The sequence below is a fragment of the Bos indicus x Bos taurus genome, chromosome 5 (assembly GCF_003369695.1).
Source record: "Bos indicus x Bos taurus breed Angus x Brahman F1 hybrid chromosome 5, Bos_hybrid_MaternalHap_v2.0, whole genome shotgun sequence".
In the NCBI taxonomy this organism is placed as follows: domain Eukaryota; kingdom Metazoa; phylum Chordata; class Mammalia; order Artiodactyla; family Bovidae; genus Bos; species Bos indicus x Bos taurus.
The window spans coordinates 63209082-63224098 of NC_040080.1; the positions used below are offsets into that span (position 1 = coordinate 63209082).

The window sequence follows — 15017 nt, forward strand, 5'->3', positions numbered from 1 at the left end:
GAATCAATGCTTTTTACCTTCCAAGTGTTGGGGGGCAGGTTCCCTGTTCACAAGGCTCCGACCCCCTGATGCCTCCACTCAGTGCCACTCAGGAGACGCTCCCAGTAACCCATCTTGTTGGCTATTCTCCGACTGAGTCTTCCTTCCTAGTAACAAGCTCCATCGCCAAGGGGATGGATGTGATGTCACAATCGGGAGCACTCTATTAATAGGAACAAGGAAGAAAAAGGTGAGTCAGGAGCACTACCTGCACTTGGCAGTGAAACTAGACAGACTTGGATCTGACGGTCGGTTGAGGAGGACAAGACAACTCCACTGAGAGCTACAGGTTTCAGGGTTAGGTACACAGGCTACTCTGTAAGGAGTGAGGTCATCTGCTAAGGAATCACACACCCGGGCCAAGTGATTCAAACACAGCTGAGGTGGGGACAGAAAGGGACAAGAAGCAAGGCAGGGAAGAGGAGCTGTTTGAGACAGAAAAGATTCTTTTATTCAGTGCATACAATTGCAAAGAATGCCAGAGAATCCAAATCTGTGGCTACGTAACACAGAGAGCCATGATGCCTTACATGCACAGTATGGTGCTTTAATGTTTCCAAAGTGCTTTCGCATAAATTATTTCATATAAAAAGAATTCTGTCCTACTCTCCACTCAGAAAATACTGTTTCACAAGGAGAAGATACTCAAGAATATTGGTATAGGTGTAATTCTACTTTCAAGTCCGGAAATATTCCTGAAGAGATCAGGCTTTTTTTAAAAAAATGAAGAGGCAGTCAATCAGGAAATTACTCCAGGACAGACAACTGGGAAGACCAAACTCTCATTACTAAAAGGATGAAACCAAGTAGAGGGAGACAAAGCTTCAGATGCAGAACAGAAACTACTCAAATTCCTTTCCTCACCTTCACATTGATCAATATTAAGGACTATGTTAGGAAGGATGACAATTTTTATCCATAAAACAGAGACCACCTCATCCTGAGTCTGGTACATGGGCTCATTAGTTTATTATGCTCAGCAGCCATAACATGTTGCTGCTGCTGCTGCTGTTGCTGCGTCTGTGCGACCCCATGGACTGCAGCCCACCAGGCTCCTCCGTCCATGGGATTTTCCAGGCAAGAGTACTGGAGTGGGGTGCCACTGCCTTCTCCGATAACATGTTAGTGCAGTATTTAAAAACTAATCAGAGGATAAAGGTAGAAGGCCAGGTAGTTGGGGGCAGTGGTGGGGAGTTGATAGGTCTCTCCCATCCATAATACAGAGGAGTGTACAATGCTTCTTCCATTTTGACAATACTGTATTTCCCAACAGCCTGGCGTCCACCCCGAACCTCAAGAAAAGCTTCCAGGAATCAGTGCTATGTTCAGTCTCTTAGAGACAAGTTCCAGACTACCAGTTGTCCATCCTGGGAAAAAATATCCCCCCTCACAGCTGTCTTGACCAGAACAAAACAGGATTTTTCAACACAAAGGGGCACCTGGAGTCAGGAGACCTGGATTCTGGTCCCTGCTCTACCAGCTGTATGACTTGTAGCAAGCCATGTATCCCTTCTGCAGCTTTCAGTTTCTTCACCTGTCAAGCAGGGAAAATGATAACTGACTTATCTATCTTACATATTATCCAGGAAAATCAAATGACATAATAAATATGAAAGCATACTGAATACTGCTATTCATACCACTATTCGTACAAACACCATGAGGTATTTGTAGCAATAGAATGCAAAATAAATTTAGAGTTCTGAGGGTCCATGAGGAAATACTTGAAAGAAGCTTGTTCTTTTCTATCCAGGTGTAGACACAAAGTCAGCTGGACACACAGGGCAGTAACATTATTGCATCACTCAGATTCCCTACCATCCCTATCTGGGGAAAACTAGCAGCCTGCAACAATATCAGCTTCTTGCTCTACTGTCAGACTAAAACCACCTGTACAGGAAGGGATTAGACTTTATCACAGTCCAGTCCCCAAGAACAGTGGTTTAGTGGTCTCATTAACAGCTGCATTTGCTACTAGATGGAAAGAAGTCAGTTTCTGAATGAAGATGCCTTGTCAGTCCCTCAAGCGAAACACTCTCACCCCTCTCAGCTTTCTGCTCCTTCTCCAGCTCCCTCCTTCCCAGTCCTCAATTTCCTCTGCGTTCTGGCTTGGAGAAGGCTTTCCGGTGTGTGAAGCCTGTGAAGAGGGACCGGCTGCAAACCCAGGGCAGGGATGTAAGGAATGTGAGATTCCTACATAGAGGGGTGGGAGGGAGAGAGGGGAAGGAATGGAGGAGGAAGACAAGGCTGCCAAAGACAAGGCATGGGAGAGGAGCCAAGCTATGGCGCTTCGAGGGCGGGGGTTCAGGTTCCGCGGCCCCTACCCAGGCTGGCCCTCAGAATGTTCCCTTCCTCCGCTCCCGGCCTGTCAATCATTGCCTATTTAAACACCACGCTGTTCCCTCAAGTCCTCTCCTCCCTGTCCTCCAGCCAGCCCAGGCCCCCTCCTGCACTTTTTAAGGCTCCCCCATTCCAATGGATCACCCCAACAACCCACCCACCAGCGCCCCTTTATCACCTCTGGACTCCTCCCTACTGCTGCTCCCTTCCTCCATTTTTCATCTCTACTCTCATCCCTTCTCCTGACCTCCAATATCTCGAACCCCCGCCTCAATCCCCCCTGGGACATCGCCCCCTCCCTCCCACACCCTTCTTTAAGTGGGATCGCGCGCAGGCGCCGTACGCACCGCCCTGGAAGCGGTCTGGACTCTCTGTACCCGCAGCGGCCGAGAGATAGCTCGGGTGCCGGGTCCCAGCCTTTTCTGGGAGGGGAAGGGGAAGGGGAAGAAGACGTGAGAGGGTTCCGACCACTCTCCGCCGTGTGGGACGGAACCTTTGCCCCGCCCACCGCTGCTACGCAACCCGGCGGAAGCCCGTCACCAAACTCCGCCTCTTTGTTTAACTCCGTCCTGGTCTAGAAACCACGAGCAGCCAACGAGGAGAGTGAAGGCTAGCCAGGCCTCCGCTCTAGACCGGAAGTCTTTATGGTTCCAGGGAGAACTAGATAGCCATTTGGTAGGGAGGACTCTATGTTCTTCCCAGCGTGAACATCAGGGGCTGAGCAGGAGGCCGATTCTCCAGGAGCGCGAGACTTCGCTTTGGAGGGGTGCACGTGTTCGTGCTCTAAAGCTGATGCGACTTGGTGCGAGATCGTCGCTAGTAGGCTGGCCTGCAGTGACCTGCCGTCTCCCCGGCCCCTCTCCCGTTTCCAGAGCCGTGGTCAGCATCCCGGAGCCTCCTGATCTTATGACTCATAGTCATGGGAGTGGATATGTAGTCAACGAGGCGACCACTGGGTGGGGAATGGGGGAGTGTCTGACCGGAAAACTTTGATCTATGGTTGCCCGCTTCCCTCCCAGTCTCACTCCCGCCGTATTTACGTCGGCCTTCGGAGCACTCGTATAGTTGCCTGAAACACATCAGGGGACAGAAGGGAGATAAAAATGTCCCTCTTCCCGGGTTGTGGTTTGCTTTCCTTAAGGTACAACACCGTGGCTGGGGGTGTGGGTGGGAGAGAACCTGAGCTCCGAGGAAAGTCAAGGTGGAGCCTAAAGCCCTCTAGAAGAAGGTAAGGGATTGATTAAGCAAACCAAGGTATTACAATTGCATGGCCTCTTAGGCTAATCTGATAATAAGCAGTATTTTTTACCGATGTTCGCTAGGCAAATGGTAACGCACATGTATGTACATTGTTTATATATATAATTGGTTTATACGCAATACTACAGAGCTGGCTACATTTTGTTGACTATGTATCAAGTCTCAAAGGGAACTAAAGGTTCCGGCCTCTTCTTTTTAGTCCTCTGAGGATCCTGAGGTCTAGGGATTGAGTACTTCAGGAACAGTTGCCTTTCGGACTGTGAGAGGAACTGGGGCTCTCTGAGCCCCAGATTCCATTATTTCCAAGGGGTAAGGAGTGAGGCTGCCAATTGTCTGTCTCTGGTGTGAATGCTACTTTTTCCAGAGATCTTGACCAAGCTGGTTACTGCATTAAACTTGAGGGCCCCAAATCAGAAATAAAGATGAGGGTTAGAGCAGTTGGAGAAGAGGAGGAAACTGCCTGTTGTGTGCTAGATACTGCTTTTAACATGTGCTAGGGGAGGCCTGGCGTATTGCGATTCAGGGGGTCGCAAAGAGTCGGACACGACTGAGCGACTGAATTGAACTGAGACACTGCCTTTTCTCGTCTGCAAAATGGAATCACATATTTAAGAACTGTCGAGTAAAAAAGTGAAGTGATGAGCTTGTTTTTATGCTTTTGTCCACTGGATTCCAAAAAACCTTTGGTCCTATTTCCACTGTCTCACGACTAGGAGAAAATCTTGGAGAAAGAAAATCTTAGTTCTTGCGCCTAGAAATGGCAACCCACTCCAGTGTTCTTGCCTGGAGAATCCCAGGGACGGGGGAGCCTGGTGGGCTTCAGTCTATGGGGTCGCACAGAGTCGGACACGACTGAAGCGACTTAGCAGCGCCTAGTCAAGTGGAGGAAAATTGGGACCTGAGGCTCCCCCTGGTGGTCTTCGTTATTCTTTGCGCAGTCAACCCTCTGAAGCTCCTTTAATACCTAAAATCCCACCCCTTTCGCGGCGCGTGAATCTCGAATCCCCATTGGCCGGGTGGGGACCCGCGGCGGGACGCAGGGGCCGAGCCGGGGCAGTGCTGATTGGCTAGAGGAGGCCGGCCGGGGAAAACTTCCGGGAATGTTCTTACTCCTGCGGTCCATTGGTCCGCATCCGGCGGCCTGGGGACCTTTGGCTCCCCCTGCGGGCGACTCGGCGGCGTGCACAGTCCGGCGGGCTGGCTGGGTGGGTGGTAGGCTGTGAGCTGGGGGAGAGGATGGACTGAGTCCCGGATTGTCCAGATGAGGGTTCGGGAAGGTGTGGCGAGTGAGATTCCATTCCTTGGCTCTGCATCAGGTTCTCTGCCCCGGTTTCCGTCGGCTTCCCCACTTCGGGACTTGAGACTGAAAGAGCATCGGGGGAGGGGGGACTTCCAGCCCCGAAGCAGCCTATCCAGAGACCCAAATTCTGATCTTGAAGTTGGAGGCCCACGGGGAAGTTCGTTTCTACCCTTTCAGAAGAGTTAGATGGTTTAGGGCTGCCTGACCAGCCTAGTGTGGTAGATAGGCCTTGCGAAGTGGACATGGGAAGGTCCATGCATTGAACCTTCATCCCCTTTCCCCCCTTCTAGTGGGGTGCTGAGGCTTGGGCAGCATGACGACGGAGACCTTCGTGAAGGATATCAAGCCCGGGCTCAAGAATCTGAACCTCATCTTCATTGTGCTGGAGACAGGTGGCTCTGCTGGGGCGGCGGGCCCCCTGCGTAGGCTCTCGGGGTTGGGGAGAACCATTCTTAACTGGCACCCAGAATGGCAGGGCGCACCCCAAGACACTGCTTACGTCCAATCTCTCTCCTAGCCCCCGCCCGGAGAGTTGTAGTCGAGTGTAGGGTAGATGGAGGGAACTCTTGCCAGATCCAAGCCTCCAGTGCCTCCGGGCCTTTTCCCACTCAGGGCCCTCTCCATGGTGCTGGCTCCTCCCTGCCCCAGGGATTTGGCTTTGCCCTGTTTGTACACCTCACTCCGCCAATATCTAGACTTCATCCCTCTGATCATCACCACCCCTATTTATTTGACCACCCCCACCCATTGGTCTATTTCCTCCAGGCCGAGTGACCAAGACAAAGGACGGGCACGAGGTTCGGACCTGCAAAGTGGCGGACAAAACTGGCAGCATCAATATCTCTGTCTGGGATGACGTGGGCAACCTGATCCAGCCTGGGGATATTATCCGGCTCACCAAAGGGTAAGCCATCAGATGACTTCTGGTTATTCAAGGGCCTTCTCTGTAACTCTGAATCCTGCTTTTTTGCCCCCACAGGTACGCGTCAGTGTTCAAAGGTTGTCTGACATTGTACACTGGCCGTGGGGGTGATCTTCAGAAGATTGGAGAGTAAGTGCTATCTTGGGAAGGTAGAAGCACAGGCGAAGGAAAGCAGTTTGTGTTTTGCAGGAGGCAGCGTGAGGGTGTGCATTCCATGTTCGGAGCCTGGACCTTTCTGAGGTTTCCAGGGGATGGGTCTGAGGCTTTGCCGCTTTCTCCCCTTGCAGATTCTGTATGGTTTATTCTGAGGTTCCTAACTTCAGTGAGCCAAACCCCGAATACAGCGCCCAGCAGGCACCCAACAAGACGGTGGGTCCCATGACTGTGATGTGGGGAAGGAGGGCAGGTCAGGCCAAGAAGCCTGGCAGAGAGTAAGGTCTGCATATGTCATCTGTGCATTCAGGTGCAGAACGACAGTGGCCCTGCAGCTCCCCAGCCTCCCACTGGACCCCCTGCTACTTCTCCAGGTAAACGTGTTCTCTTCCATTCACTAGTCCTCCTAGTTTCCCTAATCTCCCCAGCCTGGAGAGATACATTGCCTTCATCCCTTTTTCAAATCTCTTTTCTGTGATTATAGCCTTTTCCTCCCCAGTTCTTTTTTTTTTTTAATAAATGTTTGTATATTTATTTACTTGGTTGTGTCAGATCTTAGTTGCATCACACAGGATCTTCCTTGTGGTGCGTGGGCTCAGTTGCCCCCACAGCATGTGAGATGTTAGTACCATGACCAGGAATCAAACCTACATCCCCTGCATTGGCAGGCGAATTCTTAACCACTGGACCACCAGGGAAGTCCCTCTCCCAGTTCTTTTGCAAGTCCCTCAGGTGAAAACATTTGGGGATATGTTTCTATCACTGACTGATAGAGCTCCCTTTTGCCACTAACACTCAGAACCAAAAATGAGAGCAGTTTCTCTGCAGACTGCCCTCTTTCTTTCTAGCTCATTCCTCTCTGCTTCTCCTTTGGCAGAAACTTGGCATTTTCCACCCTTGCCTATTCTGATTCAGTATCAGTTCTGATACACTGTTACTTATATGACTCCACATGGAGTCCATACGGCACCACTTTAAGCCCATAGTTTCTGTTTAGGGTTGCCACTCTTGAAATTTAAGGCCCCGCTCCTAGGCCTTGGCCCTCAGGATTATGGTTCTTCCAACTCAGAAGCCCTTGCTTTTGGTCTCTTGAGAATTTGCCTTCCTGTAGATCATCAACTTTTAATGAGAATCACTCACCAACATCACTCTCTTCTTCCCTTGGCTTTTCCTTAGAAACCTGTTTTTTTACTGTTCTTTTCTCCTGGGTCATCTCCCAGCTGACGCTCCTCTCCTGGATGTTTGGCTCTCTTGCCTTGGGTCCACACCTTGCGTTTCTCCCGTGACACTAGGCTTTGGGCTGCCTCTGGCATTCCTCAGTCTGTGTCTGCATCCTCAGTTACCGTGGTTTCCTAACCTGCATTAGAACCACTCGAGGTCATGGTGTTTTTTTTGGAAACACCATGAAATAACAACATTTAATTCCACCATAAAAAGTAAGCATCCATATTTCCAACTGAAAATATGACAGTTACATATTCTCTGGTCTCTATAACTCCATCATTTACAAAAATATTTTAAATAAGATACATTTAAGCCTGTTTGCCCCCTCGTATTCATTTGCTATATGTTTATTTGCTTTGTCCTCTGCTAATAGGTACAGAAGGTTTTAAAGAAAAAAATGTATGGCATCAAAACAGTTACTTTCTACATACTCTCCTAATTATTTCTGTGAATTAAGGAAGGAGCTTTATTCTTCAGTTTTGGCTGCAGATATCTTTGATGGATCAGCAGGGGTATGGTTAGAGTTCATGGTGCCTTGTGTATATGAGAGGCAGGCATCTATCTTCATTTAACAAGCATTTATAGATGAGGAATACAAGGGAAAAAACACAGCACTTGTCTTTAGGAGCTCGAAGTCCATGCAGGAAATAGTCCCACAGATGATGGTTATGTTAATAATACACTGTGGTAAGTGTGGTGATGGTGGTTTTCACAGCTAAGGTAGTTCAAGGATTAAACACTAAAAATATACACAAAAGTGTTGTCTATTATTTTGGGGGTGTGAGTATGTATAATAGTTTTTTTGTTTTTTGTTTTTGCTTATTCTTGTTTATATTTTCTCAAGTGAATGTGATTCATTGTGATACACACCACACTTTTTTCTTCAAGATCCTTCTTACACTTTAACACAAACTTCCCTTCCCAGTGATTCTCCAGTTTTACAGTCAGTTTTGGTCAAGAGCTATTTTGTTGGTGGTCCTTGAGCCTAGAACTAAACAGCTAGGTGTGACTCCTAATGATAGAGATGAATAAAAAAGAAAAAATAGGAATTCCCTGGCAGTCCACTGGTTAGGACTCCTTGCTCTCACTGCTGAGGGCCCAGGTTCAATCCCTGGTCAGGGAACTAAGTAAGATACCACAAGCTGTGAGGTGCAGCCATTTTTTTTTTAAAGAAAATATACAAAAAAAAAGAAGAAAATATACAATGGTTCATGTAGCAACTGTCACAATGATTGCGTCTTCTCTGGGGCCCCTTCCTAAAACTCACATTCTTTGCACTTGGTCACACAGCCTTAAATGTGCAGTTGTACTTGGTAAAGACTGTTCTGTCTGCTGGAGCTGCAGGGAGGTCTTGGGGATGGATGCCTGCCTGCCTTAGTTTTCTGATTCCTGTGTTTCTCCTCTTTCTCCCACAACTAGCCTCTGAGAGCCAGAACGGGAATGGACTGAGCGCCCCACCAGGTTCTGGTGGTGGCCCGCACCCGCCTCACACTCCCTCCCACCCCCCCAGCACCCGAATTACCCGAAGCCAGCCCAACCACACAGCTGCCGGCCCCCCCGGCCCCTCCAACAACCCCGTCAGTAACGGCAAAGAAACCCGGAGGAGCAGCAAGAGATAGCGATACTTTCCCCTTCCCGCCACCAGCCATAAGCCAGACATCTGCTAGAGAACACAGCTTTCTCCTGGGCTGCCGTCTCTGGGGGGCCAGGGGGTGGATGTGTTTTAGCCACTAAACTTCACTGGAGGGTGGGTGAGCAGTGGCTTTTCTCCACCCTCAGCCCATTCTCCCCTCCTTGTCCAGCTGAAGCTGCCTGTCTCCTGGGGTTCGGGGCCCTCTGCCTCCCCTCCTTCCTGCTTAGAAACGACGGTTAGTCTGTTTCTTGAGTGTGTGATGTGGAAGTCTAATTGAATCTCCTAATAAATGTTACCACTCTGTACTGGACTCCTTTGCTTTCCATGGGAAAATGAAGAGATCGGCAGCTGGGCCTTCCGAAAGGTGGGGTGTCCCTAGGAGGTGGAGGGGAGAGGCAGCGCCTGCCCCTTTAAGGTAGTGCCCCTCCCCCGCCCCCTCCCTACCGGTGACCCTTGTCCACCCGCCTGCCTACCCCCCACAGCTGGAACCAAGAAGACGGCGTCCCCCTTCCTCTGGGTGTCCCTGTTTGCTGCTGTCAGGTAATGCCAACCTCGACCCCCTGGACCAATCACCCCGCTCAGACTGTGCTCCCCAACTTAAAGCCAGGTCAGACATTTGCAGAGGGCCTGGACGCTCCTTTCCTCCTCCCACCAGAGTGTCCCCTTTCTTGGTCATGATTCCCTGAGTTCTGGCCCTTTCTCTTCTGGAATGAGAAATTGCTAAAAACAATTTCTTCCCCATGCATCTGGTGTTGCACTCATCTGCCTTTTTACCCTCCTCTCCAGCTTAGGGGACATCTGGGGCCAACTTTCCAGGGAATGTGGGCATGGGGCATGGGGGTTGGAGCTGAATGAAGCCCAATGCCATATGTAAGGTAGGTGGGGTGGCAGTTTAGACAGCAAGAGGCTAAGATGGTACCGACTGGCTTGGGGGTGTGTGTAAATTATTTAGAAGAAAAGGCCAGGCCCAGGCTCTCCTTGGCCATGTGGCTTTTCCAGGGGAAGAGAGTGGCCCCTCCCTACTCGGGGGCCCAGCCGAGACTGACCTTTGACCCCCACCCCAGAGACCAGTGAACCATTAACTCCTCTGATGTGAGTCTTCCCACTTTGGCACCTCCCCTGGCCCCACCCCCAGGCAGGTGGGCTAGGGGCGGGGGCTTGGCCATCCTGGCTTTCTATCTGACGTGGCCTTCAATTTACCTGGGCAGCTAGAGACTGAGCCTGGCTCCCCTCCATAAGTCAGGAACCTCTCAGTGCCCACAGCCAGGCCTCATGGGGACCTGAGGTGACGGCTCTCACACTGCCAGTGGGGGTGAGGTCCTGGGGATTGAGCGAGTATAAGAGAGGTGGGGTGAGGTTGAGGGTTGGGCTCTGGGGGACATGGGAGGGACAGGGGCTGGGCGGCTCTGGATCAGGTGAAGGGATTGTTCTGGGTCAGGAAAAGTGCTTGCTCTAGAAACTGGTAAACAAGAGGCTGCTCAGGAGGCAAAGCAGAGGAAGGGTGAGCAAGTGGGGCTGCCGCTGTATTGGCTTGGGGGGTTGGTATGAGGAGTGCAGGCTCATGGCAGGAGCCCCAGCCCCTTCCTCCTTGTTCTTCCAGGGCACAGTCCTCAGGATGTTCCACCAGGGGGAATAGAAGCCGGAACCAGAGCCTCTAAGCCTGTCCCCCCAGTGATGGGGCCCCCAATGAGTCATCTGCTGGCTGGCCTGTGTGTGTGGGTGGCCTTGGGCCAGGTGGAGGGCTCAGCCCCCTACCTGGGCCCTGCTGAGCAGGAACAGAACCATTACCTCGCCCAGCTGTTTGGTCTGTATGGGGAAAATGGGACGCTGACTGCAGCGGGCCTAGCCAGGCTCCTCCACAGCCTGGGACTAGGCCGAGTTCAGGCCCTTCGCCTGGGACACCACGGGCCTCCTGCTGGTCGGGGTGCGCCCCCAGCGGGAGACAATTCCACACACAGGTACTAACCCATCTCCCCCCACCTAAAGTGTCACACCCCAGCTCTTCCCTACTGAGAAAAGTCTCCTCTAGCTGCCTAGCTCTGCCTTCCTAACATTAGATTCCTGGAGTTACACGTTTTCCAGACCCTGATTTGTTGTATCCTTTCAAGGCCCCTTTGTAAGAGAACACAAGGGAGCCTGACTTGCCATCCCATCCACTCTAGGCCACAGGACCCCGAGCTGAGTGTGGATGTCTGGACAGGGCTGCCTCTGGACCCCTCGGGGTGGGGTGACCTGGCGGAGACAGAGGCCCCAGGACCACCCCATGGGCCAGGCCCCTCGGGCCTGGGCCTCTTTCACAGGCTTCTGCTGCTGGACCATTCACTGGCTGACCATCTGAATGAGGATGTGAGTGATGATCCCTCAAGGGAATAGGAGCCACGGGATTTAGATGGTCTGAAATGTTTGAAGAGTCAGTAATTTAAAATGGCTACTTAAAAAAATTCCAGGTGTGATCTTAGGGTACATTATTCCAGTAGAGAAATATGTTCCCCTGTGCTCACAGTAGGTAAACCCATGGCCCAAGCTCTAAGACTGGGTTTAGGGGCCACACTTGGCAAAGCAGAGAATCCAGAGGAGCAGCCCAGGGTGGGATCTGGGGCTGGTTACCTGGAGAGGAGGCTTGCAGCGGGTAGATGGCTATCATCATCTAGAAAGTCAGTGAACATGTTCCATGTACACCGGAGGGCAGCCAAACCCAGCCCTGAAACAGACCTGGTGAGGCTGAGCGCCCCATCATGGGAAGCACTCGATCCAAGGCTGGTGGAATAAGTGTCAGGGCTGTTGAGAGGAGGTTTGCATGGCATTTTAGGGTTCTTCTCCCTTCTAAGATTCTGGAAGGGAGGGCTCTAGTTATCTGACCATCATCACCAAATTAATGAGACACCAGAGCTCCAGAGGGAGGGAGATGGTGGCAGTGCTCACTAGCACCCAATTTGCACTGAATTGAATTATTAGCTTTGGTTTGAATATTTACTGATAATTAAATGCTGATTATAACTGTCCTGAGTCCCTGATGCACCTGGCAATGTGAGTGAAGGGGACCCTGGAAGAGACCCAGGAGTTCATGCAATGGAAGGGCCGACATTTAAGATCTGAGTCACAGGTCTCAGCAATTCCCTGGTGCCTAACCTCCAATTCTACCTCCCCAGTGTCTGAATGGCTCCCAGCTGCTGGTCAATTTTGGCTTGAGCCCTGCTGCTCCTCTCACTCCTCGTCAGTTTGCTCTGCTGTGTCCAGCCCTGCTGTATCAGATTGACAGCCGTGTCTGCATCCGGGCCCCAGCTCCGACCCCCTCAGGGGATCTACTATCTGGTCAGTGGGTGAGAGCGGGAGTTGGGGGTGGGACACGTGAATGCTGGGGGAAGTGGGTCTCAAGCCAAGGAAGGGGGTTCATTTCACTGGGGTCCTGCCTCCCCTTGCAGCATTTCTCTGCCCCATCCCACCTTTAAGGTGTCCCTCCAGCTCCGCCTGACTCCAGCCCCTGATTTTGTGCAGCCCTGATTCATAGCACCCTGGCAGTCCTGCTGCTCAGCCTGCCTGCGCCCCTCTCCCTGCTGCTGCTGCGGCTCCTGGGACCTCGTCTGCTGCGGCCCCTGCTGGGCTTCCTGGGGGCCGTGGCTGTGGGCACTCTTTGTGGGGATGCGCTGCTGCACCTGCTGCCGCACGTACGTGAAGCCCCTTCCCTGCCCCCTGCCCGTGTCCGCAGTCACAGGACATCCTCTCTCCACCCCAGCCTCAGCCCACATTTGCCTTCTGGTAGGGAGTGTGGGTGAAGGCTTGCCAGCCCCCTCCACCACCTCAGGAGAGGGGTGTTGTCGGGCGCAGGGGGCTTTTGGAGTCTGCCCTTGACCGCCTCTCCATCAGGCACAAGGAGGGCAGCACACTGGAGCTGGTGGGCAGCCAGAGGAGGACCTGGGCCCAGGACTTTCGGTGCTTGGAGGTCTCTTCCTGCTCTTCATCCTGGAGAATGTGCTAGGGCTCTTGCGGCGTCGAGGGCGCAAGCCAGTGAGTGACACCCTGATGTCCTCTTCCTGCCGAGCCCAGAGTCCTAGCTGAGAACTGGCCACTGGAGCCAGGAGGTGAGGGGCCGAGCGCTCCTGGCTCTGACGTCTGCCTGACTGTGCGGGGCCTGATGGCCAGCAGGGAGCGGGTTTGGGCTCCTCAGCACAGACCCAGGACTTCTGGCCAAACGGGCTCCTCTCCTGAGTTTGGGGCAACGAGAAACAGAGGGGTGCCAACCTGGGAAGAGAGCAGAGGCCAGGGAACATCCCCAAGTGCCAGAGGTGGAACCAGTGTCATTTTCGCAGCCGGCAGCCCGGGCTCTCCCTGCCCCCTGGCTCTGCTGCTTCCTCCATCAGGAAGGATGCCCTCCCATTTCAGAGATGCTGCGGGCAGAAAAGAAAGGACCTCAGAACTCCACACCTAGACCTGGAGGATGGCAGTGGGGTGGCCCTTCAGCCACTGCAGGCAGCTCCAGGTGACCAGAGAACATGAGGAGCGGGCCCTGGCTCCCAGCTCACTTGCAGCCGCCAACATGGCTCTTGTCCTTCCTGCAGAGCCAGGGGCTCAGAGCCCAAGGGAGCAGGACAGCCAGCCCCCAGCAGTCCCAGCCCCTCCTGGGCACCAAGGCCACAGTCACGGGTACGAGGGTGGTGGTGGCACCAACATCACGTGGATGGTCCTCCTGGGAGACGGTCTGCACAACCTCACTGATGGGCTGGCCATAGGTGTGTGGGAAAGGGGATGGAGGGTGGGAGGTCAGGGAGAGGGTGGGCCTCTAGTTACTGGGTGGGGCTGGGAGAGGGCTACCAGGAAGGTGGGGGCGCGGAGCTCTGGGCCCCTGTGCTACTGCCTCTGGGAAGACCCCTCTTCCAGACTATCCACCTCCCATCTTGCCCACCCAGGGGCTGCCTTCTCTGATGGCTTCTCCAGTGGCCTCAGCACCACTGTAGCAGTTTTCTGCCACGAGCTGCCCCACGAACTGGGTAGGAATGGCCGGAGTGGAGTGAGGTTGACTCTAGAAAGCAGTGGAACATGGAGGCTGGGGGGTGACATGGGTGAGGGGTGGCCCGGGCTTAACTCCCTGCTGCCCTGTCCCCTCTCTGCACAGGTGACTTCGCCATGCTGCTCCAGGCTGGGCTGCCCTTCCGGCAGCTGCTCCTGCTGAGCCTGGTGTCTGGAGTCCTGGGGCTGGGGGGTGCAGCCCTGGGGGTGGGGCTCAGCCTGGGCCCTGTCCCCCTCACTCCCTGGGTGTTTGGGGTCACTGCCGGGGTCTTCCTCTATGTGGCCCTTGTGGACATGGTGAGGGGTGGGGGGTGCAGAGAAACCAAGGGAAGCGGGCAGGTGTGGAGAGGGGAGTCTCAGCCCCTCTGCCTCCACTGGGAGCCACCAGAAGGGTGGCAGGGTCGGGGTTGGGGGGAACCACTGCCTCACCAGCATCTGAGATGCGGGAGTGTGGAAGAGCTAGCACAGGGTTGGCAGGGGTGGGGTGGGGGGGGCGGGGGTGGGAAGCAGGGGGCTTTTCTGACCCCCTGATGTTCTTTCCTTTCAGCTCCCAGCCCTGCTTCGTCCTCCTGAGCCTCTCCCCCCGCTCCACGTGCTGCTGCAGGGGTTGGGGCTGCTGCTGGGGGGTGCCCTCATGCTCACCATAGCCCTGCTGGAGGAGCAGTTGTGGCCCCTTGTCTCTGATGACTGAGGGGGGCTGGTGGAAAGGCATCCAGGCTGCCCTGCCTTCCCCCCGGCCAGAGGAATGGAGGCGGGACACAGGGCCAGTAGGATCAATAGGATTTTAATAAACAGAACCCATCCCCAAGCCATGACTACGACAGTTGTACTTGCACCAAAACAGCATAGAAAACAGGGATGTGGCAGGAGGAGGGCTCAAAGCAGGTAGGGGGAGGGAGGGCCTGGAGGGTGCAGGACGCTTGGATCTGGTCTGCGGGGGAGAGCTTTGTGCTTCAGCCCAGAGAGGAAGGGGCGAGTTGGGTCGGGACGATGCACCAAGGTCCCCACTTCTCCCTGCTGCCCTCAGCACCCTGGGGATGCAGGCATCCGGGCAGGGCTGCCCTTTATTGCTGCCCACCAGCATTTAACACCCCGCCCCCCACCCCCGACCCCAATGCTAGCACCACAGGTGAATCCAGGAC

The 15017-nt window shown here is 53.5% G+C and overlaps 3 protein-coding genes across 13 annotated transcripts in view; 2 read left to right on the forward strand and 1 right to left on the reverse strand.

Moving 5' to 3' along the window:
- RNF41 (ring finger protein 41) overlaps positions 1-2876 on the reverse strand; it is a 27906-nt gene extending 25030 nt beyond the window's left edge. The window contains exons 1-3 of one of the 5 annotated variants that reach the window (XM_027542201.1): positions 2727-2868; positions 2081-2176; positions 18-202 (exon numbers count right to left, since the gene is read on the reverse strand). The gene's annotated coding sequence lies outside the window, so the exon portion shown is untranslated. Of the gene's footprint in view, positions 1-17; positions 203-2080; positions 2233-2726 lie in introns of all 5 variants that reach the window. The other 4 variants (XM_027542203.1, XM_027542202.1, XM_027542200.1 and 1 more) reach the window with 4 other exon arrangements.
- A 103-nt stretch (positions 2877-2979) lies between these two features.
- On the forward strand, positions 2980-9176 carry NABP2 (nucleic acid binding protein 2). 5 transcript variants are annotated; one of them, XM_027542209.1, is made up of 8 exons: positions 2999-3258; positions 3521-3607; positions 5230-5331; positions 5705-5843; positions 5919-5990; positions 6149-6230; positions 6325-6388; positions 8658-9176. In XM_027542209.1, the coding sequence occupies exons 3-8, from the start codon at positions 5253-5255 to the stop codon at positions 8855-8857; spliced, it is 636 nt and encodes a 211-aa protein (XP_027398010.1). In that variant the 5' UTR covers positions 2999-3258; positions 3521-3607; positions 5230-5252; the 3' UTR covers positions 8858-9176. The 5 variants fall into 5 exon arrangements, with proteins under 5 accessions (XP_027398008.1, XP_027398010.1, XP_027398011.1 ...); XM_027542207.1 differs by lacking the exon at positions 3521-3607 and having other exon boundaries at positions 2980-3258; XM_027542210.1 differs by lacking the exons at positions 2999-3258; positions 3521-3607 and adding an exon at positions 3617-4844.
- Positions 9177-9303: 127 nt separating this feature from the next.
- On the forward strand, positions 9304-14685 carry SLC39A5 (solute carrier family 39 member 5). Of its 3 annotated transcripts, XM_027542199.1 has the most exons (12): positions 9317-9411; positions 9871-9963; positions 10472-10829; positions 11034-11217; positions 12021-12183; positions 12367-12536; positions 12736-12876; positions 13252-13348; positions 13428-13598; positions 13776-13856; positions 13982-14172; positions 14423-14683. In XM_027542199.1, the coding sequence occupies exons 3-12, from the start codon at positions 10546-10548 to the stop codon at positions 14564-14566; spliced, it is 1626 nt and encodes a 541-aa protein (XP_027398000.1). In that variant the 5' UTR covers positions 9317-9411; positions 9871-9963; positions 10472-10545; the 3' UTR covers positions 14567-14683. The 3 variants fall into 3 exon arrangements, with proteins under 3 accessions (XP_027397998.1, XP_027398000.1, XP_027397999.1); XM_027542197.1 differs by lacking the exon at positions 9871-9963 and having other exon boundaries at positions 9304-9411; positions 14423-14685; XM_027542198.1 differs by lacking the exons at positions 9317-9411; positions 9871-9963 and adding an exon at positions 9982-10183.
- The last annotated feature ends 332 nt before the right edge of the window (positions 14686-15017 follow it).

Excerpts from the sequence above, each read along its gene's own strand:
- NABP2 (XM_027542207.1), top strand. The coding sequence starts at position 5,253 with ATGACGACGGAGACCTTCGTGAAGGATATCAAGCCCGGGCTCAAGAAT. Across the intron at positions 5,991-6,148 it reads GATCTTCAGAAGATTGGAGA|ATTCTGTATGGTTTATTCTG; the intron begins GTAAGTGCTATC and ends CTCCCCTTGCAG. Across the intron at positions 6,231-6,324 it reads AGCAGGCACCCAACAAGACG|GTGCAGAACGACAGTGGCCC; the intron begins GTGGGTCCCATG and ends CTGTGCATTCAG.
- SLC39A5 (XM_027542197.1), top strand. The coding sequence starts at position 10,546 with ATGGGGCCCCCAATGAGTCATCTGCTGGCTGGCCTGTGTGTGTGGGTG. Across the intron at positions 13,599-13,775 it reads CACTGATGGGCTGGCCATAG|GGGCTGCCTTCTCTGATGGC; the intron begins GTGTGTGGGAAA and ends TTGCCCACCCAG. Across the intron at positions 14,173-14,422 it reads ATGTGGCCCTTGTGGACATG|CTCCCAGCCCTGCTTCGTCC; the intron begins GTGAGGGGTGGG and ends CTTTCCTTTCAG.